The 27,017-nt window shown below is 47.0% G+C and overlaps 1 protein-coding gene across 2 annotated transcripts in view; it reads right to left on the bottom strand.

Annotated features, from left to right (window-relative positions):
• The window catches only part of rev3l (REV3 like, DNA directed polymerase zeta catalytic subunit), a 96,774-nt gene that overhangs the window by 9,011 nt on the left and 60,746 nt on the right, over positions 1 to 27,017 (bottom strand). The window contains exons 13-29 of one of the 2 annotated variants that reach the window (XM_088626823.1): positions 20,012 to 24,197; positions 18,310 to 19,181; positions 17,992 to 18,080; positions 16,540 to 16,665; positions 15,163 to 15,355; positions 13,123 to 13,234; positions 12,480 to 12,595; positions 10,367 to 10,485; positions 9,622 to 9,740; positions 8,421 to 8,562; positions 7,721 to 7,965; positions 6,008 to 6,116; positions 4,220 to 4,426; positions 4,012 to 4,121; positions 3,548 to 3,662; positions 2,524 to 2,661; positions 1,718 to 1,908 (exon numbers count right to left, since the gene is read on the bottom strand). In XM_088626823.1, the coding sequence (XP_088482949.1) occupies positions 1,718 to 1,908; positions 2,524 to 2,661; positions 3,548 to 3,662; positions 4,012 to 4,121; positions 4,220 to 4,426; positions 6,008 to 6,116; positions 7,721 to 7,965; positions 8,421 to 8,562; positions 9,622 to 9,740; positions 10,367 to 10,485; positions 12,480 to 12,595; positions 13,123 to 13,234; positions 15,163 to 15,355; positions 16,540 to 16,665; positions 17,992 to 18,080; positions 18,310 to 19,181; positions 20,012 to 24,197 (7,189 nt within the window). Of the gene's footprint in view, positions 1 to 1,717; positions 1,909 to 2,523; positions 2,662 to 3,547; positions 3,663 to 4,011; positions 4,122 to 4,219; positions 4,427 to 6,007; positions 6,117 to 7,720; positions 7,966 to 8,420; positions 8,563 to 9,621; positions 9,741 to 10,366; positions 10,486 to 12,479; positions 12,596 to 13,122; positions 13,235 to 15,162; positions 15,356 to 16,539; positions 16,666 to 17,991; positions 18,081 to 18,309; positions 19,182 to 20,011; positions 24,198 to 27,017 lie in introns of those variants that run through there. The other variant, XM_088626824.1, reaches the window with a different exon arrangement.

The raw sequence follows: 27,017 nt of genomic DNA, 5'->3' as shown, positions 1-27,017 counted from the left end.
TCACAAAGAAGACTGATGAGGGGGTTTAATAAAAGAAGCCAAACGGGGCCAGATGGCAACAGGAAGTCTAATCTCTGGGAACCACACCAACATACTGGTCATTGTCCAGTTGCAAATCTATGCATCCATCACCAGACAGACGAACAGTCATAGTAGGGGTCACAGTATCTCCAAAACTTCGCACATGCAAGGTGCAGATGCAACGTAGATGAGATACCAGTCCAGCACAGGGCCAGTTTACACACACTTATATCCGAACCCCCATGACTTTGGGAGGTGAGAAGAAACTGAGGCACCCTAAGAAAACTAACTGGGTGCAAATATAAACCCAACAAAGAAGACCCTCTACTACTGTTACGCCAACCATCACCTAACGATACTCTAACAGTCTGACTACTGCTATGCATCCAAACTGTTAGATGCTACGGACCATTTTACCTAAAGGTGCATCAGCCGTAACGTTTAATCAATCGTGCTGTTTGATAACCAGGTTTAATAGCCATCGTCCCAGTGGACAATGTGCGTGAGACAACGCACTTGTGATGTGCATATCTGAGCCGCCACAGCTCGTCGAGTCTGGTCTTATTCCTGGTTTTCATGGCGCTAAGCAGACGAGAGAATGAAACCAGACAACCCCCAGCTATGCTGGTCCCCACAGACACAACTGGGCGGACTGTAGCTACTGGGGTACAGCACCTCCCCCAAGGCACAACAGTAGTGCCTGCAGCGGGGTCTCGAACCCACAACCTGTCAGGCGCGAGTCCAAAGTCTTCCCCCTACACTCGCTGATCTATTGAACAATAGCCTCATGACATTCGGGACACTTTCTCTATATGCTGAAGATCCCTGCAGGTGGAATCGTGACTCGGGACCTTTGCTCTTGAAACACACTCCAAATCGGACAGTCCAGGAGGTGCTCTTTACAGACCAATAAAACGTGAAGAAAACAGCCCGGTGAAACTACTCCTGCTTCTTCCTCCACCTTAACGTTACCTTAATGAGAGACACAAACAGCAAACTCCATGTGATAAATCCCCGCTGTCCATTCGATTAATTAGTGATGTACCTGGTGTCATGGCAGTCCCACCTGAGCTATTCACTCTTTGAGCCTGTCTCCCAAGTGGACTCGAGAGGCAGGCCCCAACTCTCAATCTTTTCTGCGAGAAACGTGCCACGTGGAATCAAGTTAACAGTAAGGTTATAAGGGATTGCACACATTTCGTTCATCTGCATGCGTCGCAAATGACATTTGTGTGGTCCATCTATTCGCTTCAATTTTGTTCAAATTGCGCTTCTCGGATGAAATTCCATTTTCCCCCCAAGGCAGTGTTGCCTAGCAACGCCCAAGTAAATACAAGACGGCGGTCCTGCCTGCAGATGAGGAGATGAGCAGGCTGCACAGAGAGATTCTGGGGACGAGAAGATCCTGTACAAACCTGCGCCAGCATAAAAGCCTTGTGAGCGTCTCAGCTCAGCCCCCAGCTAGGACCGCATATAGAAATCCAGAAAGGAATAAATGGCCTGAAACATCTATCTTTAGAAGCGCCTGCACTGCCTGCGTGATTTGGTTTCTTTACGAACATGCTATGTGAAGAAAGCCCGCCGCTTCAGGACACCAGGGACAAGTCACCCTGCGAAGAACTGTCCCCAGTCATCCCGAAAGCGGCAGCTCGTGCAGCCGCCACTCAAACCCTCGGCGCCACGCGGGCGGCCGTACCTGGTAAGCTCCAGGGCGGGGACGCAGGCGCCAGGCCGGTACGAGCCGCTGCCCCGGTACTCCTTGGCGAAGGTCAGGTCCTGCATGCTGGCCTTCCCCTCCAGGATCTTCACGCACTGCCTCTGCACGTACTGCTTCACCTGGCTCACGTCGCGCGTGTCGAACAGCAGCCGGATGGAGCGCTCCAGTATCTGGGGGGCAGCAAGCAAGAGCTATGGAGGCAGACATGTACGTACTGGCAGGGAGCAACGCTTCCCAGCGAGAGCTCTCTTCTCGACTGCATTTAGCTGCGCCCCCAAGTTACCAGGCGGAGTGGTGGCACTGTGGCTCAGGATCTGCTCCTGTGGCTGGAAGGTTGCTGGTTCAAATCCCTCGGCCGGCAGAGGAATCCTACTCCACTGGGCCCCTGAGCAAGGCCCTTCACCCCAACTGCTCCAGGGGTGCTGTATAAATGGATGACCCTGCGCTCTGACCCCCAGCTTCTCTCCCTGTCTGTGTGTCTCATGGAGAGCAGGCTGGGGTATGCGAAAAGACAAATCCCTAATGCAAGAAATTGTATGTGGCCAATAAAGTGATCTGATCTTACGCTCGGAAGCAAAGTAAGGAAGAACGCAGTACACTTTAGCAGCGCACTCCGTGAATGGATCACCCTTCTCAATGTTTTAGCAAAGCTGTGCCCCCATTCAGATTTACATGAATGGGAGGTGGTGTTTTTTTTTAAACTGGCATACTTCTGATTCTGCAAGCGATCGCCAGCTTTCACAGGGTGGACCGAAACGGTTTCTAATCCGTCGCAATACCGCTACCTTGGAGACGGCAGGACAGCCATCTCTGCGCACCGTCTCGATGCCCTTGGCGTCAAAGGCCGGGTCCTTCTGGTCCAGGCTTTCGTACATGTAGCCCACATACCTCTTCTTCGTTTGCAGCACACATGGCAAATACACCTGAACAGGACAAGCACAGGCATCAGCCGACAGTTTCACAGAGCTGGGCTCAGCTGCACTTTCAGCACTCCCGAATTTCCTTTTCCCTGGGCAAAATAAAACCGGTCAAGCAGGGAGCTGCGCCAGCAGGGGTGGGCCGCAAAGGAACGGGAAAAGGTTTATTCCCTGCTGGAAAGAGAAGAGAGGTTTGGCTGTGGAGCCCTCCTCTGGTGTGGCGATGACATCGGTAGAGGAATTAGGAGGTGGTCAGAAAGTCTGGTCTTGGAACAGATCGCTGTGGAGAGGTGGAGAGAGGAGGAGGAGGGGAGCCCAGGGAGGAGGGGGAGAAGGACAGACGAAGAGATCTAGAAAAAAGATTTAGCGGAAGGCATAGTGGGGCACAGCAGAAGTGGGCTGTAGAAGGTGGGAGCTGCATCAGCATGCGTGGCCTACAAAGGAACAGGTGAAGGTCCATTCCACGCTGAAAGGAAATGAAAAGAAACAACGTTTTGGCTGTGTTTGGCATTCAGTCTCATCACAGCGATCTGTTCCAGGACTAGACTTTCGATCCACCTCCTATTCCTCTACCGATGTCATCGTGAAGCCTTCTTCGGCTGTCAAATAAAACTGACCTCAAGGATAAGCGAAATCGTAAAAAACATATCTTGCTTTTCTTACGGAACTCCTCAGGAATAAAAGCACCAAACCAGACTCCAACAGCTTTTCAAAATCTTAAAATTATTTAAGGTTTAAGACTCTACAGACCACCTAAATCTGTACTGTTCATCATCCACTGAGTCTTCAAGTGCTCATAGCCTGTAAGCTGAGGCCTGTGAGGAAGCACCTGGTTACTATCACTGGCAACAGTTTCCTGCTGTTTTAGTGTACAGGCTATGGGCTCTGGTACCTTCTCAAACTTCAGCTTGACTGGCTTGGGGTTGGTCGCGGTCACAGCCTCGGCAATCTCGTTCCCGATCTTGAACGCCTGCTCTTTGGTAGCTCCTTTCAACAGCACGAACATGCTGGAGGAAGAAGACCACGGATGAAGGCAACAGGTTCTCCACAGGGGAACAGAGCGGCGAAGGATCTTAGTACAAAAGTGCCATTCGGATTGCATAACTTTAACCTAAAACCGTGGCAAAATGAAAACGGCCCAAGGGGATTAGAATCGCTTAAGCCCAAAACTACAGTATACAAGCACACGTCTTTAGACGGGAAAGCTGCCGATTCTTTAGATGTGAAAACACCCAAGGCCGAGGGGGGTGGTTTTGTGTGTAGCTGGACAACCAATGGGGCTGCTACTGGTGTAGATCACAACCCCTCACTGGGCCGACTGGTCCCGCAGACTGCATGCGCAAAGTCCGCTCTCACCTGTCCGTATCGCCGTACACCACCTGAGCCCCCCACTTCTTAGTGTCGTTCACCAGCTTGATGGCTCTCTCCAGGGTCTCCCTGGCCTTGTGCACGATGCTGTCGCCCACCTAGACGCGGAAGAAAAAGGAGACGCCAGGTCACCCACTTCTCGCGTTGGGCACGACAGAAACATGCGAGCGCGCCCAGGGGTGCCCCTGTGACTCACCTCCACGCTCGGCATTCTCCCAGAGAAGTTTGCAGCAGTGTAGCCGTAGGTGACGTTGGCAATCAGCTTGAGCCCCAGCTGGCGGGCATCCAGCATGCGGGTGATGGCTTTGTCGTGCTTGTAGGCCTTCATCGACTGCTTCACCATGATCCGCGTCCTCAGGATCTCCTCCAGCATGCTCGGCAGCACCCCCTTCCTCACCGAGGCCTTGACGTTACAGAGCGCACGCAAGGGGAAAAAACAGCGTCAGCATCCAGTCGAGAACAAGTGGAAAGGCCTGCTGGGGTACGCATGGCCTTCCACTCTGCTCCAAACAGCAGTCCCTGAGCACTACTCACATGACGGGTACAGCTCTCTCCACACACCACTGGGTTCGACAGGAGGAGTGGGAAAGTGTCACACTGAAAACCCCACAAAACGGCAGGTCTCCATGACAACCCTACCCTGGACAACAGTTCTTTCTGGGGCGCTCACCCTGCGGTCTCTGTGGGTCCTACCACCCCAGTATTGTGACAGGGACACTATGCTTTAAAAAGGCACGGCCCTTTGGGTGAGACGCAAAACCAAGGTCCTGACTCTCTGTGGTCATTAAAAATCCCAGGATGTTTCTCGAAAAGAGTAGGGGTGTAACCCCGTGTCCTGGCCAAATTTCCCCCTGGCCTTTAATAATAATAATAATTGCTTACACTTAATATACTTAATATACATGGCCTCCTAATAATCTCCATCTGTGAACTGGCTTCATTACTCTGCTCTCCTCCCCACTGAGAGCTGGTGTGTGGTGAGCGTTCTGGCGCACTATGGCTGCTGTCACATCATCCAGGTGGGGCTGCACACTGGTGGTGGTGGAGGGGATCCCCATTACCGGTAAAGCGCTTTGTTGGAGTGTCCAGAAAAGTGCTGTGTAAGTGTAAGCAATTATTAGGAAAATTATAATTATACATTTAATTTCTTATTTTCCCCGTTGAATACTACACTGCAATGGATTTCAGTCCTGGTGTTGGGGGGAATCCGTGTGCCTTGTTTTTTTCTCCGCCTGACCTATTTAACTGCAGGCTATTGGAGCATTCAAGAATCATATTTATTAGAAAAAAGCACTCACTCATCAAAAATGGGAGAGTCTGATATGTTGTCATTCCCACCTGTGTCTTAAACTGGTTACCAGTTCAGAGCTCTGTAGTCAGAAACTCCCAAGTCTTTATTTGCAAGTTGATAAGGGAATGCATGAAGTTCTGTATGCTATTCATTTTGTTATAAATCAGATACTTCAGGGTATTTTTAAAATCTAGGACTAAAGGCAGAAAAAAAGCCTAAACAAGCAAGCAGATCAGTCACAGACATTAATTAGTCCTGCAGGACCAGGACTGTGAGCCACTGCTTTATTGACTCTACTCAGTTGAGAGGCAAATTCTGTGGAATTAGAGAATAAAACAGGAAGGCAATGTTATCTCCTGACAGAATGACAGGAGTTGTACATGAGGCAAGCTGAACACCAGAAAAACAAAATGTCAGCTACAAATGGATGTGGCATTCACGTCTCAGACTCTTAATTGGGAAACAGAATACACATTTTATATCTTCCCACTACCAGTTTTTCAAAATAAAAGACGATACAAAGCTATAGAGAACCATCTTCCACCAGAACTGCTTCCAAATGGTTTTCTATTCTGTTTCTCTGGTTGTAGGTTATCGTAACCCATGCACGCTTACTGAAAGTTACCCTATACTCCTCTTCAGATTTCCAAAGCTACCCACATAGGTGCCCCCTAGTGTTATTTCTCTAATCACCTTCACAAAGGCCACCCCATTGGGTGACACTGTAATGTCGTTCCGAAGGAGGTACAGCAGGTCTGGAGGAACTCGCAGAGACGTGCAGCCAAACCTGAACTCATCATGCCTGAAACACATCAGAAAGAGGGGGGAGCTCATCACTTTTTTTCATTGCACCACATCTTAAAAGCAAGCATGAGCACAAAATCGGCAAAAGCATCTCCTTGAAATTTACTTAAGACTTGGCAGAATCCAAATCGATGAGCCTGATGTTTCTACGGATAACAAAAAACGTGCACACTCGGAAAAAACTCTCCTCTACATCATGGGCATCATGATGCACTGTGCAAGTCAAACACAGAAATATTTTTCCTGCTTTAGGTGTTGACATGGGTAAAAGAGTTTTACTGCCAAGATTCCAACAAAAGGCAGCGAAGAAGTACAAGAGATGGGGAAGAGATGTGGGATGCTGGGATGCTGGGAAGCTGGAGACGAGGGCGTACACATTTCTGACAGAGTCTCAGAGACAGTCTGAATAGCTTCGAGGCCAGGCTTAGCCCGATACCACTAGTATACAAAACCACGCAAGAGGAGGAAGGGCTGTGTAGAGTCTTAGAACATGTATACAGACTCTGGTTAAACTTGGAGTGCAATTAACCACTCATGACTGCCTGCGATGCACTTGAGGGACTTTAGCACCAGCCCACCTCATTAGCGTGAGAGCTGCCTGTTACAGGAGCTGGAACGTGTTGGATGTCAAGCCAGGTGAAAATCAATAAAGAAAGCTACAGAAAGGAATCGCCCTGTCCCGCTTAGCCAGACAACAACACTTTCATGCCTCCGGCATGTCAGACGATGTCGGCGCACTGGCAGGAACTGAAGTCAGACAGGCCGCTGTCTGGGAGACCATCACTTATAGCACCCCGTCGAAACCGACATCATCGCACTCCGTCTTTCGTACTGTCAGCTCCACTGCATCAGGATCTTGGATCACAACAGCTTGCGGATAAACACCACAACATCCACCCATTCAGTGGTCAGCAGCTGAAGGCCAAGACGACACCTCAGGGTCTTACACAGTGTGTTAAAGTGTCTAACTTCTCTACACTCCATCAGTAATGACTGGTGACAGCCTGACAACAGCACTGCTTTGATCAAGCAGTGGGACCTCACAGGCTGCCCTTCGTGCGGGCTCGTTTTACTGCACAAGATTCCTGCACGTTTCCAGCCGCCCATGTGACAGCCGTTTTCTTGACAGATGAGAATGCTTGACAATATTTTTTGCGAGGAGCTCAGAGACCAGTGAACAGGCACTTGCCTGTCCGGTCTCTGCAACAACAGTGGGCTAGAATCCAACAGGACAGCATCTGCAAACCGGTCCAGAGCGTGCGTCACAGATACACAGCTCGTGCCGCTTCTGAAAGCCGCCAAAAGTACAACAACCCTGCAACTCTCACAGGACAGCCGCGTCAGCTCAGCGAGATACCAGAGCACCCGTCACAAAACAGACCGTCAATTTCGAGATCACATCTTAGTGAATTAGATGCAGGACTACAGTAAGTGAAAGGTTTCCTTTGATGCTTCATGTACAGTATAAGATTTGCATTTATAACACTTAACTATAACTACGCTTTTTAACTGGATTTAAAATCAAACGAGTTCTCTTTAAGAGTTCGCAGGCGAACGGCCCGCGTGCGGACAGGGAGCCAGAGCCGGAGGAAGTTTCCTTACGTGCCCAGGTTCTCAACGTGGCCGAGGCAGGTGGAGAAGCAGTAGTTGTAGGCGATGACGATGGAGGGGTAGAGGGACTGGAAGTCCAGCACGAGCACCGAGTTGCTGTAGAAGCGCGACTCGGGCTCCATCACCAGGGGGATGCACTGAGGCGCCCTCATCTGGGCCCTCTGCTGTGTGCTGGGGGTGACCGCGATGTAGTTCATGGGCTTGGCAATCCGGAGCATCATGGACTCCACCCGGTACTGCAAGACAAGCGAGGCCCGAGACAGACTTCAGTCTGGTTCCCCTGACAAGGCTGAATCCGTCAGCTTTCCTACCGACAGCTCCCCTTTCTTCCACACCGAGAACTGAGCTGTTTTTTTGTGAGCACATCAGCATTTGTCACACATACGGCTTTAACCGGCTGCCTCCTAACTGCGAGTTGGCAAAAACATCCACGCGTCATCAGGCGAGAAAAAGGAGGAGCCCGATTCCTGTTGGTAGGTCATCACGCCAGCGCTGCCAACTGAGTCAGGAGCCGGGGGACATCTGGTTAGCATTCTCAAAAGAAAAATTCCAACAACCCCAAATCACGGACCACCGCGGGCCTGATACTCTTCCAGTTGCGTCAATGTGGTATTTAATGACGCCGCCGCCGGCTGCTTAACGACGGCATGACGTGCTGCCCCAGACCGCCAAGGGGCAGCGGGAGCCTGACCTGGGAGCCGCGGGTCAGCACGTGGAAGAACTGGATGCCGAACAGCCTGGCCAGCTCGCTGGTCCTGCCAATCAGGTCGTGCTGCTCCAGCAGCTGCAGGGTCCCGCGGGCCCGGCCGACGTAGTGATCCACCACCTTCCACCTGCAAGGAGACTCAGCTGCTCAGCGGAGGGGAGGGCGCGGGGGAGGGGGGCACCCCTCCCAGCACCCCTTCGCTCCCCCCAGCGTCCTCTGACACGTGTCTCCCGGCCAGAAGGCAGATCCCACCCATGACTTTCACTAACGCCATTTAAAACACGCAGCCCTCGACTGACCCATGAGTGACGCCGCATGCAAGAACACGCGCAAAAAGCCAAGCTCTGTGCAAAAACAAACAGAATACAACATTACTACAAGGACAGCAGGGAAGAAGTCGGAATGCGAAACCACATCGAGATGTTTTGTATCAAGGAGCAAAAAAATGTCCTGGCAAAAGCCGACAAATTTTGCGTCTCGCTCACAGGTCCACGAACGGATACGATTTTGTTTGCATCCGCTTAATATTAACACTGCTGGTCTTCCGTTTGTGAGGCAGCTGACGAGGAATGAGCTCTTACGCTCATCAAGTTGATTCATGGGTCCTATGTTATGTACATAACGGGTAATGGTGCCCCAAAAACAGTACCCCAAAACAGCCAAATAAATGGGGTTTGGAAATCTGTGGCACTTGTGAAGGGTTAGACATTAGGAACCAATCCCCAGAAGTTATATAACTCTCGTATGTATCTGATGAGAGTTAACGCCATCGACGATCGACGAGCGTGTTTTTTAGAAGTCGGATTACAGCCTGCATAACATTTCTTTTTCTCGGGTTTGTTTAGGATATTTTCACACTATCTTCTTTCTAGAAGCTTGTCTGCGCCCCATCGCTGTTGATAAAGTTGCGCGGGGGACGCGACGTTTCACGTTTCTCGTTGAATAGACTCCTCCCTCTTTTCTCTTTCTCTTTAGCATTTTTTTTTTGGGGGGGGGGGGAGGCCCAAACGCCCGTCACATACATTGCACGTCTCCGGAAGGAGAACACGGGTCGGTTTCGCTCTGCGCCCTGGCTCCCGTGTTTCCTCCCCCTGCAGGGTGGGGGTTTCCATGAAGAAAAATAAGAATCGGAGAGGGGGGGCGCCTCCCACTCGGACAGGGCCTCCCACTCGGACAGCGCCCTCACCTGTACAGGTGCGTCCGGTGGTCAAACCATTCCGAGAGGGTGCGAGGAGAAAAGAGAGGAAACCGCTGGTGGAGCACGTGGAACGCCACGTTTTCAAAGCTGTAGTTGTTCAGAGTCACCTGAGGAAACACAACCGCACAGCACACTGCGACTTTACCACCGCTTCACAAAGACCGCTGTCCAGGCAGCACTGAGCTAGAGGCACCTCAATGTGCAGGTCCTGGATGTCGCACGTATTATATGGGGGGTGAATCTGAACAGAAGTGGAACAGATCTTTGATTGACTGAATAAAAGAGTTACATGGGTTTTGTCGTTTATGTTGTTTTTATCTGAGCTGCAACGGGGCCAATTCCAATCCACTTTGTTTTGAAATGGCAACAAAGACATAAATCGCATTGAATCAGTTTAACAATTGCCAACTTAATACGGTTAAAATGAAAAACGCCATCATGCTGAATTTGTTTCTAAAAAGATAAAAGTCATTTTTCAAGGCCTGCGCACTGTGTTTTGTGATAAATGCTTCCTACAAACCTAAGAAAAAAGCAGTCAAGTGAACTAATAGATATTATAACATGATGTTTTAAAGTTATCAAGATACCATTGTTCGTACACAAAAGGTGTTTGTAAGGATGTCATCTGTACAACTACCCCTTTCAGAGCAGAACAGGACTTTGTGCTGCATCTAACATTGTTTAGAAAATTCTATGTGGTTGTTTTCTGCTACTGAGGTATTTTTTCCTGTACCTCAGTTTTCATCATTCTCCAGACATTGAGAGTAATGCGTCCGATGATGTTGATCTCGGTCATGGTGTCGGCTCCATACTCATCACTCTCTGCAGAAAAACGGTTCTCTTTTGCGTCACCTACAAAGAACAAACAAGCTAAATTACTGGTGCGGAAATCTCACCGCTGAAAGTCAGAATCACAATAGGGAGTACAAGATTTGGTGCTGATGATGCCGAGGCCTGAAAAATACTGGCCGCTTGCTCAAAGGGTTAAAGGATTGAGCAAAAGCAATTTATTCAAGTACATTAAGAACTTAAAAGTTTATACATTGTATTTTTTTACCAATATGAAAATGTCGTGATGTAATCGCAGATTACACATATATTTATAAACACCTCAATTTGTGGAGGCTTAAGGCTGTGTCCAGGCTTCTTTCACATACCCTAATCAGCCTCAGTCCTAAACGAGCATACCTAAATTAACTTTATTGATGATACGTTTTGCACTGGCCGTGTGAAAGGAGCCCTCAGTGTCTAACGTGACTGACCTTCTCAATTTATTGACTGCCTGAGTCACTATCAGGTAAGATGTGAAGCACAGCTCTTGACAACTTAACCTTACAGTTCAGAATTAAGGCAGCGGGAAAGAAAAGCTGACTCACTGTAACTAACTACTTAAGAAATAGGTACTACAAAGACATAGGTACAAACCCCTTCAGAACAAACAGCAGGAACAAAAAACCGAAAGTTTTACAGCCCACCACAACTGAGATTGCATGTTTAAACTTGGATGACGGTACCATCTGTCTGTTGTTCATCTTCATCATAACTCAACTGTTAACAGTATTTCAGTCAGCCCTGGTGCTGTAATGACAGAATAATCCTCCAGACATAACAGGTGGGGGAGCAGAGGAAAAGAGCAACATCTTGTAACAGTGTGTTACAAGCCTTCGGTTACTCCTGACAAGCCACATGCAGAGCTAATCAAAGTGCCAAAAATCCAGCCATCAGCATGATGCTGTTGGGGGTAAAAACCACAGGACTCATTCCATCACCTCAGGCCAACACGAAGGTGAATTAAACTACCAGATGTTCAAGGTAATATTCAGCATGCTCTGACACATAAGGAAACTAGCTGAAACTCTTAAAGCAAGCATCGTTCACTGGTTACAAGTTGTTTTTTTTGTATGAGGTCCAGAAACCACAAGCTGATTTCTGGCAACGTAAAAATGTTATTGGCTCAGTGGCTCACTTTGGATCACAAAGCACATGAGACTAGGATTGCGGGAACTGGCACTCTATGTTTCCCTTTGGGCAATCAGTTCCCAATACTTATTGGTCAGCTCCATAAATGAAAAATATCACAGCAGGGTCCAGGAAGATCCTCCACAACATGCAGGAGCTGTTGTGGAACAGCGGTTGTGGCCGAGCACAAGCGTTCTTTTATAAGGTGAAAAGTCGTAACGCGTTTCAGATCCCCAGTAAGAAGTCTTTTAAATAAAGCTCTGCGTCACTGGAGACAGAATGTACATCTGTACATTCCTTAAGCAGTAATTTCTGTTTATAGTGAATGTTATGCGATCTTGCACAGAGTGATTTAAATGACCCATCCAGAAAGCAAGTTCTATCGTGTGAAAAGGCAGAGGTTTTTTTTTTACAATTGACAATTGTTTAACTCAATGAGTTACTCGATTGGTAGCATTCGGTAATCGGGGAATTGCTCTGTGCAAATCAACGAGGTCTGTGCTGTGCGCTAATGTGCAACAGGTGTGGCAGTGGCCATAAGCAGTGTGAGGAATGTGTGCTGGGGAGCAGACCTGTGTGGGAATCTACTACCGTACTGCAAGCTAGACTGGTTAATAAGCAGTGTCTATAATTTCTTTTTCTTCCTTGCTTTGCTTGACCTGTGAAGCATTACGAAAGGAACCGAGTTAAAACGTGTTTTCTGTGTTCGAGGACCCAGTCAAGACTGGAGATCTCTGCACGGCCCTGATTCGCTCACTTTCCCAGGAGTCAAGACCCAGATGTTAATAATATTGTCCCCTGAAGCGGCTTCGCTCCCTGCCAAGCCACTGCCGGCCTGGTCCGCCCCCCTCCTCAGTCCAGGCCTGTGAAGCTCATCCCAGCCCCACCTGGTACGCGAGACAGCTGCTGGCACAAGTCCACGCCCAGCGCAGAGGCCCGCTGCAGGAGGTAACCCCAGGAGCGCATCTGAACCTCGTAGCCCAGGAGGATGTCAGGGTCGTATCTGCTAGGCAAGAGATTTGATGAGCGAACAGCCTCAAGTGCATTTACTGGATATTAACATTTTACTGGGTCCGGGCACTAAGAATTCAGATACTTAATGTGGAGATTAATCTAAAAATGGAGGACTGACTCCTATAATCATTGCTAAGGAGCACATGACAACAAAGGACTTTGCTTACTGTAGTCTTAGCTACATATGTGAACACTTTCAACAGATCAAACACAGAATTTGCACTGCGGCGGCTCGGCATTTCTGATTGCAATCATTTAATTACTGTAATCAAATAATAGCTGTTCTTTCCTTTCAAATTAGAAAGAGAAACGTTACAGCCAGAACCTCAGTTGGCAGCTATTCTTCTGTAAGACGAGAGCTAGACCATCCTGAATTTTCATTTTACTAGGTCTATTATTTCCTCGCCCGTGGCTGCAAAATCATGGATTGTCAGAGACCGATCATAGGACTTAAACAAGTCCAGGAATCAAATATATTCCTTCATTACCATATAGGTAAGACAGTTTTAAGAATACCTTCGGATTGTATCAATCACTGCTTGAAAGAGTTCTTTCTCGTCAGTAGTGTAAGTGACCTGTAGACCTGTAATCCCTGATCTGACCAGTAGGGGTGCTGTGCTCCCGGAACCTGAAAACACAGAATTCCAGTCAAAACTCCACGTGAACATACTTACTTTTGTCCCTAAGGGCAGACGTTTTGTAACAGTATTTATGAAAAAAAAAAGAATATTTCAATCTGATGAGTATGAATGTACAATCATCATCATCATCACATCACTTTCAATAACGGCTTATCCAATTTAGGGTTGTGGTGGCCTGGATCCTATCCCAGCAAGCAACAGCTGCAAGGCAGGGTACACCCTGGATCGGACGCCAGTCCATCACATGGCACACACGGACAGAGACACACACACACACAAGATACATGCGCACACTCACACCAGGACCAGTTTTCCCAGAAGCCGATTCATTTATCAGTCTTTGGAGTGCGAGAGGAAACTGGAGCACACAAGGCAAACCCACACAAACACGGGAGAACATACAAACTCCATGCAGACAGCAGCGCGGGAACTGAACTCGGGGCCCCAGTGCTACAAAGCAGCCATGCTGACCCCTGCGCCATCATAACGCCTATCTTCAGTATCCTCTTGGGAAAAAATCAAAATGAGAAACTTGCCATGAAACAACCTGTGCCCTCCAGATTTACTCACACCCTGCCGTGAAACTGGACCAAACACATCATACAGCAGATCGCGGTATGGACTAGAAAAGTATGTCAATTAAAAAAAAAAAACTTACATCATGCTGTACTGTAATCATAATAGCACGGCAAAAGACAATGTAATATTCTTCTATTTGTATGAATGGTGCTCTATAAATAAAGTTTATTATTATATTATTTAGTTATAACTATACTTATAATTCACTGAATCCCAGAAAACAAAGTCATTTTTGTATTATTTAAAATAAAATTCAACAAAAACAATTAGATAGTTATGGTCCGCTCTTTGGAGGTGCAAAGAAGTCTTGAGCTACAGGTAGTCACGTAGTACGTGACTTACAGTACGTCTACAAGAACACAGCAACCACAGTAAGAAAAATATACACGAGTCGCATGTAATCGTTTATGTATTGTACGTAACTCAACACGACATACTCTGGAGTAGAGTAGCTAAGAAGTGAAAGAAGTGAAAAGACCCTCGTCCTGTGTTTTAACCAGCTGTGTGTGTGGAGCTCACAGAGCTGATTTTTTCGAGCCACGGGCAGTACGAGCAAATCTGATGTGAGAAGCGACACTGGCGCAGGGAGAGAGCAGGGTAAAGCGACTGCGCTGGAAACACAAGAGGACGTGTGAAACAGGTATCGGAAGAACCAAAGACTGCGCTGAGCTCGGGCAGGCGTTATTCACGCTGAACACGTTGTGAAATTGTGGAACGACAGAGACTGGCTAGTGGAACACGCCAAGAGGCATCGGCCTCTATGAAATCACCTATTACACTACTCTAGTATACCACTATAATCACCTACTATAACTAAGCAGAGAGGAAATGTTAGGGAAGAACAGGAAAAACCTTTAATTTTGTGGATAACAGATCAAAGACAGGCACGCCTCTAAGCACTGCCTTTCTTCAATTTAGGTATGTACTGTGAAACATTGAGTTCACTCTGAGACTGTATTTTGTTTAATCAGTTCTCTTTTTCTCTTTTTGTTTAATAATGTACAATAATGGCATACAGTATATACACAGATTAGAATTTTACGTACAAATTCATTAGATCATGTCGTCCCTGTAATTCTTAGCTTTGTTGCAGGTGTAAGGGTCTTTACAAACACAGTGTTTCAAGCCGGGTTATTCCTATACAAATAAAAACCTCACTTTGTGAAAACTTTTCTGAACTCAGTCTTCAGTAGAACTAGTGCGAAACAGGTAGGACTGTGAAAAACACACTTATACAAGGGATCTCGGAATTAAGATACCTTGAACAGCAATTAAAAAGGACTCTCAACTTGATGCTGTCTGCATGGTGAAAAAGCTTTAAATGAAGGCAGGTCACCTGGTCCACAGCTGCTGTAGTCTTTGTCCACCACTATAGCGCCTGTGAGCTCCGTCTTGTCTGTACCAGGCAGAAGTGCATCAGAGGTGATGCAGTAAAATAAGGCACATATCGGATCAAACTCCGGGTCAGGCTCCAAGTCCCGCCTGGTCCGAGCATGCAGCTCCAGGCTCATTAATGTCAAATACTGCACCTGCAAGAAAAACGGAGATTAAGACTACAGTGCAGTTAAGACAGATCTCCAGTTACACTTTTACCTTCAAGGCAACCTGTTTTAGCAGTCTATCATCTTATTAGTTGTTTTTACAAGAGAGACTATTTTCAATTTTGTGGGATAGTTACATAGTATTTTTGAGAAACAGAAATGAGGCTGAAGAAAGTCTAGATCAAAAAAAAAGCTTTCTCCCCCAAGACTACATATTTACACATACCTTTTTAAAAACAAAGACCAAATTATAATACATACACACAATACACAAACAAGTGTTATAAATAAAGTACAAAATTAAACGAGAGGTATTAAACATGACTCCCCTGGTTTCTATCAGAATTGTGCATTTCAATTGACAAAATTTCAAACCCTCCTTAAACTGACATGTCGAACAGTGTTTCCCTGAGCTCATCTACAAACACCATACAGTTACGATCTTGGATGCAGTTTAGGCAAAGCTAACAAAAAACGGTTCAATGATTCAGAGAATAATTAACAAGAGTGTGTGAGGCTTAAGAGGCTGTCTAGTGTTCTATAAGCACAAGAGTGCAAGACAGACCCGGATCAATACTCCTGAAAGCTCTCCAAGGAGGCGAGCTGGAAACTAATGGTCCAATGTAAAACAGCTCCGTGAGAAACGATCATCTGTTAAGATTGTCTCCAAAAATGCACAAGAATGCTGATATTCACATTTCATAGCACCCAACAAGGTCAAACCCTCTAGGAAAAACACCCATATATTCAGCTGTGAAATGCTTGAAATGCTCCGGTCTATCAGTGCGGATCTCCGAGAGGATAAACTAGACAGCGGGATCCAACAGGTGCGCCTTAGCAAAGCAGACCACCCACAGATTCTTCTTTCCTGGGTGGTATTATCATACAGCGCACACAAAGCCTGCTCGAGAGACTGGGAACACGTTGAGCTTTTCTGAACACTTATAATCACAACAGGGCTGGGTTTGCAATGATGTGCCTTTCCTGATGACTAACTGCAAGGTCAGACTATTTCACTTCTGGCCATCTTTAATTTATCCTTGATAGCTGGCAGCCGGACGCTCAAGACTCTTGCGATGGCCTCACATTAAGTTCCACGAAGCTTTTCAAGCACCCGAAGAATGACATCTGGAATCTTGCTGCTGAAACGTTCCCGATCGGACAGGTGTTACCTCATGCAGTGCTTTAGCCTCCTGCAGGTTCTGCATGCTGACTTTAAAGCCATACGAATTGTTGAGGGACGGACCTTCAATCTGGGAGTTGTCTTTCTTTGGAACATTTAAAGCGGCAAACTGATTCTGCGAACAAGAATGAAGCAGGTTTTCACAGAGACAAAATCACAACCGATAAAAAAGGAAAAAAAAGACTAAATGAGAAACCGCTTCGGCTAATTTAAAATGCGTGGTTTGGGATAGATAAAAAACAGTTTCGCACAAAGATACAAACTCCTGTGATGCTGTGCAATTCAGCACAAAAAGGACATCCTGTAAAACAAAGCACTGAATAAAAAAGGAATAAAAAATGATCAATGTTCTGTTTCAAGTGCCTGATGTTGCTTCAGTCTAAGAAAATGTTAATTATGCTGACGGGTTAAATTTTATATTAAACAACTGTTGGACCTCTAAACATGCACCTGACAAAGAAGGACACCCTGGACTGGTTTAGTTTCTATTACTAATGTCATGTCATTTGCCAAACCGCCTTATACCATACAGTGTCGCGGGACGCTGGAAACTACCCAGCAAGCAACGAGCGCTAGGCAGGGTACACCCTGGACGGGACACCAGTCCATCGCAGGGCCAGTGCAAGCCAGTCATACATGGGGACAATTTGGAGGCCACAGTAAAGGCCGAGGGGGAAAATTTGGCCCTGACACCGGGATACCCCTACTCTTATCGAGAAATGCCCAAGGATCTTCAATGACCACTGAGATTCCGGACCTTGGTTTAACGTCTCATCCGATAGACGGTTCTATTACTAATGCTTAAAGAGAATTAAAAATCATATTTATCAGTCCATGTTCACACTAGTTTCAGTTCAAACAGACTTGGTTTATTAGATTAGGAACTATGTCAGTTTACATACAAACATACTGTTCACACTTATCAACCAGTTGTTAACCAGTAGTAACTGGACAGCAACTGAAGTTGAAGTTTTTGAGTTATGGTTTGGGGATATACCATGAATCAGGGCTGTTTTGTAGCCTTTTACCTTGCTGTATTTGTAATTAAAAAAAACATCCAACCACAATGGGGTGTTATTTACCTTGACAGTTCTAATTAAATCTTTTACAACCATTTTGGAATATTCGTATAATTAAATATGGTTCACAGAGACCCATTCTGTCAAATGAAATTTCTGTTGTAGGTAAAGCAATTGTTAAGATTATAAAAAAAGATTAGGAAAATTAAAACATTTCAGTTTACTTTTACTGACACTAAACCAATCTTTGGCAATTGCTTAATTCTGAAAGAGTTTCGTTCTTTCTGTAGTACAGTTAACCTTTTTTACAGCAAAATGGTACCTGCAAGTACAACAGGGAGAAAGAAGACAGCCAAAAATATTATTACCAAATGAATGAATAAAATTAAATTAAAAAACACACATTCCATCTATCAAATTACCTTCATTTGTGTGGTTAAGAGCACTCTCCTTAGTGGGTCAGCATGTCTGCCTCTTCTCTGGCCCAGCTTCTGAGATTTTGTTTCCACATCTAGAAAAAGCCCAGGTACAACAACCCTTACACTTCATGAGAAAAGACCATTTTCTTATACGTGTAAAAAGCAGTCCTACTAATTTCCATGACAATTTAACATTTACAGTCACCGGGTTAAACGGCTGATTACACAGACTAAAGGTCTGAAATTTACTACAAAAGTATTTTTTTTAAGCACCTGCACAAGAATTACTCGGAGGTGACATAACAGAAACTAAAGCCATACCTGAAGTGATGGGAGAAGTGCCAATTAGTTCAGAAACCTCCCCGCTTCTCCTCCTCTTATTGACTGGAGTACTGTGGAGCTGGATGAAATTACAATTCCCAGCAGCCTTCGTGGGATGAGACAAGGGGGAGGGGCACAAGGGGGAGGGGCAGGCTGGGAGAAGCAGCAGGTCGTCAGGTTCAGGAAGCCTGGGAGACGCCAATTCAGTTCTTTTCTCCTCTCCCTCCTCCAATCCGGCCTGGGAAGAGCAGGGAGAGGCGGCTTGCTGCCAGGGTGGCAGGACCGGGGAATCAGGAGAGCTGTAGCTTTTATAGTAATCCTCTTCTTCCTCTCCCTGCTCGACAACGACAGCCAGGGCCTGGCGTCTTTGGCTCTCCGAGGACCCTGCCGGTAAGGGCTGGGAGGACCGCTCGGCTCCTTTCGCCCCTGCCTCCTGCGAAGCTGCAGTCTTGTGGGACTCATCGTTGTTCAGCTTGTCCGCGGGAGCCACCAAGCTCCTCTTTGCCGTGTCCTTTTCGTCTTCCTCGTGCACATCACCTCTTCCGGTGCCCGCTGTCTCCTTCTTTTCCCTCTGACACTGCTCAAACTCCCTCTTCGCCTGGAGCCAGAGCTGCACCCTGTCCCGACTGGGCGCATTCTTGCAGGGGACAACGACCACCTTCCGACTGTTCGCAGACGCGGGGCTGTTGTCCGGGCGGCTCCGGGCGCTGTCCAGAGTTCCTGCCCCGTGCGCCGTGGGGGATCCGGGCCGAGTCATCATGGCGAACGCGGTCTTCCAAAGCTGCAGTCCTTCCGAGGAAAAATCCCCATCAAACTCTGCCAACTCCTTGGCGAGTCTGGTCTCCACCGTCAGCACGCGCCCACCAACTTCCCTAAGGAAATGAATCAATTTTCCAAAAAAAAAAACTTCCTACAGTTATCACAAGTCATCAGATGCAATCAACAAACTGTTACACTTCAGCACTGCAATATTGTTACAGCTACTGAGGCGTCTCTATATACAGACAATCATCAACATCTAGAGTCAAAACGCACAGTTTTCCGGGGGTTCAAAGTGATTAAAACTAACAGAAGACGTGCTGTTGGGAGATGAGGTGCTGGCAAAAGGAATAAACCCCAGATTGTACTCTGCTTTATTGAGAAGGCAGGTTTGACCCTCGCTGGCCTGTTTAGGCGTTGTAGAGGATTTCTTAAAAATCCCGGAAACACGTGGTGAAATACAGTAACTTGTATATTGTACATTGTGTTGTACGTTGTTTTTGTTAAGTGTCATTAACAAATGTTTGTTGATCCCAGTGTGTATGATCTATTGGTCGTTAGTCAAAGCCTTGCCAGAGGACAGAGATCTAAGGTGCCTCTAACTATACCAATCACTGAGGTAAATTCATGGTATATTTTTTACAATTGGGGACAACATGATGGTTTAATGATCCAGATTTTGACAGTCTTTTATTATTAATTACCGAAGCAAATCTCAGTTCTTTTATTATTAATTACCGAAGGGAAATACGGACTAAATTTCTAAATTTCCTAGCTTCATGCTCAAACTGACAGGGGAAACAGTAAATGCCTTTCCCATTTTGAAAACAAAACCAATGCAAACATATTTGAACTTAAGTTCTAAATGGCGGCAACAAAGCACAGGATTAAAACAAAGTTAAAGGAAAGAAAAATCAAAACGTTAGTTAAGAACACAGTTTACCTCGGCTTTCCTGGAGCGTCAGAAGGGTTGCTGCAGAAGGGCTCTTGATAAGTAGCCTCTGACAGATCTAGATCCAGCAAGGTGGACACAATCTCATCTCGGTTTGGGGGTGACATGAGGGGCTTTAGGATGTGAGCTCCCCCTGTACCCCGAAGTGGGTGGCTGCCGTTTTTCAGCTGAGACAGCGAGCTGACTGACCTCGGGGAGCTGCTCGGCGTCGTTGTCAAGACATCATTTCCTTCCATGAAATCACCGGTCGGGGAACCCAGGAGATCCACAAAAGATGTGGAATTCAACGGCAGTGGCAGAAAGGGGTCAAACGAAGATAATGCGTACCTTCCTTCATCAAGGAAGCCTCTTTTACAAGGCTGAAGGTGGCTGATACCATTTACTTTGCTGAGGGAAGCCGTACTTTCCTTGTTTCTCGTAACCCTTGCGGCTGCCAGCTCCCTCCCACTGTCAGAATCCAGCAAAGACGCAGCCAGCTGCGTGGCAAGGCCTTCTTTGTTTTCCGAAGACGACTTATCGAAGAGGTCGGGGCTATTCGGGTGAGCCTTATGCCATTCGGAGCTGGGCTGGAGCTCCTCCCCAGCGCCAGGTAACCCGTCGGACACGTTCTCCACAGTCACAGGAGGGGCAGGGATAGGATCCTGGACCACATCGCTGAGGAACTTCTGGGGGAGATTCTTGTCGGCCAGCACAAACTGGCTGCCCATGTAGAGGCTGCAAAACTCCGTCTGACCTATGGCATTGATGTCAAAGTTGTAGTTGTGCGGGAGCTCCGGGGATAAGCTGTCCTCGAAGGAGTAGCAGCTCTCGAAGCCAGGGTCAGAATGAAAGATGGGGCTGCCGTCTGACGCGGGAGGATCAGGCTGAACAGGTTCCTGTGTTTTTGCGTTCTTGCCTTTCCTGCTCCTCGGCTTCTTCTCCTTAGGGGCTTGAGGCTTGGGCTTCCTGGGTTTTCTGGGAGTTGATGAGGGAGCTCTTTTCGCCTTAGTGGGCTTACTGACAGGGATGGGGGGACAGCTGCCAGGCTCTGTTGCACCGGGAGCACATTCAGAGGCTGTCCCTTCCAGCACCTTCTGTTGCCTCTTCTGAAGGAGCTCCTTCAAAACAGCAATGCCCGAGGGTGCCTCGGCAACCGCAGGCCACCCTTCTCCATTCTTGTAGTTGAACTGCAGTGGACAGTGGCTGGCCACTCCATCAGCATCTCCAGAACTAGACTTGGACTTCGGTTTTATTTTAATAGGGGTAAACTGAGCTCCTCCAAGACCTTCTCCCTTTTCTTTCTTTTTGTAAGGACGTCTTTTTGGTTTTGCTGGGGTCCTGCCATCAGAAGACTGCGTGGAGCTTCTGCAGTCTTCAGAGCTCAAAAGCAGGGGAGAAGGCACTTCTGCCTTGAATTCAGCCGGTGTCACTGTGAGGGGTGCTTGCTGTGAAGCCAGGAAAACATTTTGACAAGGGGTCTCCGAGGTGGTTCTATTACAAATAACCACGGGAGGAGAACAGGGAAGGCTTGTCCCACTGGTCTGCTCAAAAGACAGAGGGCAACTGCTCTGAGAACTGACCAGATCAGGTACTTGCGATGCTCCCAAAACAATCTGTGAACCAGACTGTGAACCTGCCGAAGCCTGTGTAGGCTCATTGTTACCACACAAGTGAACACTTTGGTTTTGGGAGGGCTGTACTCTCACTGGACCAGACTTATCACAAACAACTTGACTCATTTTGGAATCGGAACATTTAGGGGCCTCAGACTTCTGTTCATTTTCCGGTAATAAAGACTGATTTGTCGAATTGGCAGCGCTTGGTGCACTAGACAGATCTCCACTTCCTTTGTCCGACATTGGTAGCTGTGAGGCAGGGAGATCGGCAGCTGAACATTCCTTGGGAGGGAGATCTTCTCCAGGAAAGAGAACTTGGGAACTATTGCAACCTCCACTGGAGGGGGGGTCGCTATTTTCTTCAGACTGCTTCTTTTTGCGAGGCTTTCTGATTTTTTTTATTTTGGTCGTGCCTTCCTCTTGGCTCCTATCTGGCATTGCGTCGGACTTCTTCTTCCGCCTCCTCTGAACTCCCGCGCCCGTTTTCCTTTTTGGCATTTCCTTTCTGGCAGATTCGTCTTCCGACTCCTTCCGGGGACCCTTACCCCGTCTCCTTTTCGGGCTGGAAGAAGCCACCTTCCTGGGTCGGCCGAGGCGACCCCTGCGAACCCCTCTTCCCGACAACTCCTCCCCAGGCTTCAGACACGAAGAGCCGGACGACGGTTCACGCAAAGGGAAAGGGCTGAACGGCAGCTCTGTGGAAGTGGACTCTGTGTGTGGATCGCTGGGTGACCAGCACCGAGGCGGGGAGGCGTCTGTAGGGCTCGGCACTCTATCCGACAGATACCCTAACTTGGACATGACATCGACATACTCTGTGGAAAAGTCATTGGTCTCTTCATTATAGACGGGCAGGGGCGGGGGGAGTGTAGCCAAGGTCAGACGTTTCTTAGCAGACTTAGTCCTTCTTATCGTCCTAATTTGTCCACCCCTGGCTTTTGGGGAAATGGCGACTTTTTTCTTGGACGCCGAATTAATCTTCGCTTTCCTTTTCTGTGACCTTTTTGGCTTTGCTGGATAAATGGGATACTTCACCGCAGTGGACTCTGGAACCCTGGGCCAGAAATTCTTGAGCGGAGCCAGCTTTTCATACTGCTGTAGCCTTTCAGGGGTCAGTACAACCTGATCCTCCTCGGCGCTCACTTTGGCCATCTTAACAAGCATGTTCTTCTGCCCTTTAAATCTGTTAATAATGATATACTTGATGATAATCGGGGGCTCTCTCTTGGACATTTTTCGCCGCTTCTGATATTTGTACTCATGACAACTGAGAACGCAACTATCCTTCAGACTGTCTCTCGGGGCAAAAGCAGACTTGACTGGCTGATTGCTACTTGTACTGGACGGTTCCCCGTCCTCACTCTCATAGCTCACCTTCCGTTTTGCCCTCAGGGTGTACTTGCTGCCAGGTAAACCCAAGGGCTTGGCAGGTACTAGCTGAGCGTGACACTCTGGGAAATTCGACAGGTCGAGCCTGTTTTCTTCGCTCGGGGATTCTGCACAGCCCGCGACGCTAGGAATGGCCCTCATGGGATCCGCAGGGCTGTTCTCTGACGTCCCCTCCACCTCCCCACTCTTTCGGCAAGTGGCCTTCAACGACGTGAAGGCGGCTGCATCCTGACCATCGGCTCCTGGGCTTTCGACAGCGTGAACCCTGGACTTCTGACAAGACACACCAACTTTCTTTTTGCCTAACTTTAGCCTTGATCGGCGGTCGTCTTGGTCAAGTCTGCCAGTGCCTGGCTTGGTAAGACACTTGATAGATGGCCTGTTGAGGCAGTTAGAGAGGATTACACTGGGGAAAAACTTGTAGTGAGCCTCCTGCTGAGTCATGATTGTCGTCTCAGTCTTGTTTTCTTGATAGTCTTCATATCTAATCTTCAGCTCCCCCATGTCGACCTCCCTGCTAGCTTTGCCTATTTCTCCCTCCTGTGGAGCCACGGGACCATCTCCGTCTGCCGGGTTTGGGATTGGAATTGGATTGACCTTTTTAAGTAAAGCACTATTTGGACTGATGTCATGTTCGGCTTTGGCAGGAGTGCTCCTCAATTCGGAGTAGCAGAGGGCAAATTTCCGGTGATTCTGAAGCACTGGGATATGACCCTTTTCCGAACTTTTAATGCTCATATATTTCTTCCTGTTCTTGCCATTTTCAAACGGGATGCCCTCTGGGTCAGGTTTGTTAAGGGTCATGCCCTTCTTTTCATAGGAGAAGATGGAAGGTATATCAATTTTATCGGCGTCTATCTGGAAGATTTCATTTTTGTTTGAGTTGTTTGAGCAGGGAACGGGATATTTGATGGTATACGTGCTTTCCTTGTTTATCTTATACACCGGTGAGTCAGTTTTATTTTCCAGGATGGCGGAGCTTTTCGAAACAAAGTGCTTCTCTTTTGATTCTTCTGCGTCTAGGGACAGGGCCTGGTGATGCTCTGGATGTTTGCACTCCAGCAGGATTTTAGCCGAGGAAGGAGGTTCTAGGGTGACAGTTTCATTCGGAAACGGGTTCCTCTTTCCAAGAATCTTGTCAGTGGCAGTCAAAGATGAATGTGTCCTGGAGCCTTTGTCATTTAATGACGTATCTGAAAAAAATGCCCCCAAAAAGACTATTATTTCCTAAAACAAAAGAAAATGCTGTATGTTTTACAGAATATTTGACAATGCCTCATTTTTTTAAACTTTTTTATCTCTGCTTCATTAACATGTAAGACAATGCCAGAAAAAACAGTCAAGTACTAAAAACACTATTTTAAAAACGCTAGCAGCCATATCACCCTGCAACTCACAACTGGCAACCCACTGAAGCTCAGCAGGTGTGAGCCTGGTCAGTACCTGGATGGGAGACCTCCTGGAAACAACTAAGGTTGCTGCTGGAAGAGGTGTTTGTGGGGCCAGCAGGGGGCGCTCACCCTGCGGTCCATGTGGGTCCTAATGCCTCAGTATAGTGAGGGGGACACTTTACTGTAAACAGGCGCCGTACTTTGGATGAGACGCAAAACCGAGGTCCTGACTCTCTGTGGTCATTAAAATCCCAGGGTGTTTCTCGAAAAGAGTAGGGGTGTAACCCTGGCGCCCTGGCCAAATTTCCCATTGGCCCTTACCAATCATGGCCTCCTAATAATCCCCTCTAAGAATTGGTGTCATTACTCTGCTCTCCTCCCCACTGATAGCTGATGTGTGGTGAGAGTACTGGTGCACTATGGCTGCCGTCGCATCATCCAGGTGGTGGTGGAGGGGAGTCCCCATTACCTGTAAAGCGCTTTGAGTGGAGTGTCCAGAAAAGCGCTATATAAGTGTAAGCAATTATTAATTAGTTCTTAGAAATTCCCTCCATCTTAAAATTTCAATACTTTATCTTTGTTTCTTACACTTGTTATTCTCTGTAATCTTGAGGTGATTTCTTTTTTTTCATGTGAAGTTTCACATTATGGTATTACGTTGCTCAAGACTATTTCTGGTCTCTTAAAGTGGTCTCTCTACAGCCTCATAATAACCACAGTGCTTTACAGTGCAGTTCTGTCTCTTTTAATAGACTATTCTTTTGTATTTGTTAATTTTTCTAAACAATTAACACCTCAGTATTTTGAAATGTTCTGTGTGCATTGTGTGAGAGCTTTGTGTGTGATATTAATTAATTAATAACATTAATTAATGTTACAACTGCAGTGGATATGATATTAAAATGTTATAAATGTTGCATTTGCGATACAATCTCATGCTTTTGACCTAAAAATAAGTTTGGCAAAATGAGGACGTGTACCGTATATCAATATGCTGTATACAACAGTTCCGAATCCTGACAGTGCTGTAATGTATAACAATATGGTCCGAGAACAAACTTGCTGATGTTGTTTGAACAACTTGGAATACATGTAAATGCATTTGAGTAACATTACAAACAGATTTTCTGTGTATAAAAATGTTTCAGTCGGAATATTCATCATGACAACACTGTGCTTTCTATAAAAGTATGTTTTATAACTCTATTTGTGCCTCTAGAACAAACCTCACAGCTGTACTAGAGTGTAGCACAAGCATTACAAAGGCTGGAAGCGCATTCTATATCAGAGAGAATATGGTAACAAAAACTGAGAGAACCCATTTTTAACCTCGTCATTTTCCTTCAAAAACCGTACAGTCTACTGAAACTTTGGCAGTGACCCATTGTAAAAAAAGAGAGAGGCCTTAAGCACTATCCATTTCCTAAAGGCAAAATCTGTAGTGTAAAACCTGCCGCATCCCCTGCTCTGATAGTGTCCCTATGACTGTCACATGGCTTTTCTCATTTAGGAAGCCAGCGTGGCAGAAACACAATTCTTATTTCAATGGTACTACTCTGGAGCTGGGGATTAATCACTAACAATGCAGTGCTACAGGAGGGGAACTTTAAATCAGAAGAAGAAAACTATTTTTTTTTACAAAACAAAACTTAAGTTTTACAGTGCAAGGGTTTCACAAAAAGCAGCTTTCCTTCCTCGTGTAATTTTTGTCAAAATAATCTCGTGTGTCCCAACTACAATTCCTGAACGCTAAGCCGGTTCGTAAAATATCTCTGAGGGCCAGAAGAGGAAAGCCCTGGAAATCAATTTAACTGATGAACACTGTCAGATATACTGGAAAGTATTATATGGGCCACAGTGATGTACTGAACACACCTCTGAAAATGCCTTAAAACCCACATCAACAACTCAGAAGCACGGTACAATTCGCTTCATCCGCCTTTCTTCACTGAGAAGTGCACTTTCACTGTGGCTGCTCATGTCACTGCTTTTTCCAGTCTCTCACGTGACACATTTAAAGAAAAAAGAGCAGAAAAGAGGCACAGCCTAGCAAGCCCGAACCCTACACAGTCATAAAAGGTTGCGACTATCTGGCGGGTATGTCCAGTTGTCACAGCTCAGACGGACGCAGGGGACCAGGCCAAACGGCGGCTGTAGCTTCTGCTCAACATGCTTCCAGAAACAGCTGGCGCTGGCCCGCGGGAGTGCCTCGCCGCGGATACCGCCGCTCCTCACAGAATGTTACAGAGGAGGAGGAGGCCGGCGAACCCCGCGGTCACTTCACTGGGAACCTCTGCATCACTCCTTGGCCCTGGGGGACCCTGGCTTCGTTTCGGCCGCGCTTTGCGGGATGGAGAAAATGTATTGTACCGCTCGTTGGCCATGTTTCACGCATACGGGGCTGGAGCTTTTTCACTGAAAACAGCCTTGGCGAAACGGAGAGCCCGGCAGGCGTTTATCTTTTTCCGGAGCAGTCTCGGAATAGTTGGGAAAATAAAATAGCACAGCTGGGTTTTCAGATTCAAGGAATTCACAATTCATCAGCCAGAGGTGAATCCAAGAATCCCGAGTGGACCTTCTCAGAAGGTAAGATAAGATCACTTTACGGGTCGTATACAATTT

Source organism: Lepisosteus platostomus, chromosome 3, assembly GCF_059453375.1.
Source record: "Lepisosteus platostomus isolate fLepPlt1 chromosome 3, fLepPlt1.hap1, whole genome shotgun sequence".
NCBI classification, from domain to species: Eukaryota; Metazoa; Chordata; class Actinopteri; order Semionotiformes; family Lepisosteidae; genus Lepisosteus; species Lepisosteus platostomus.
This window is presented reverse-complemented; position numbering and strand designations above follow the sequence as displayed.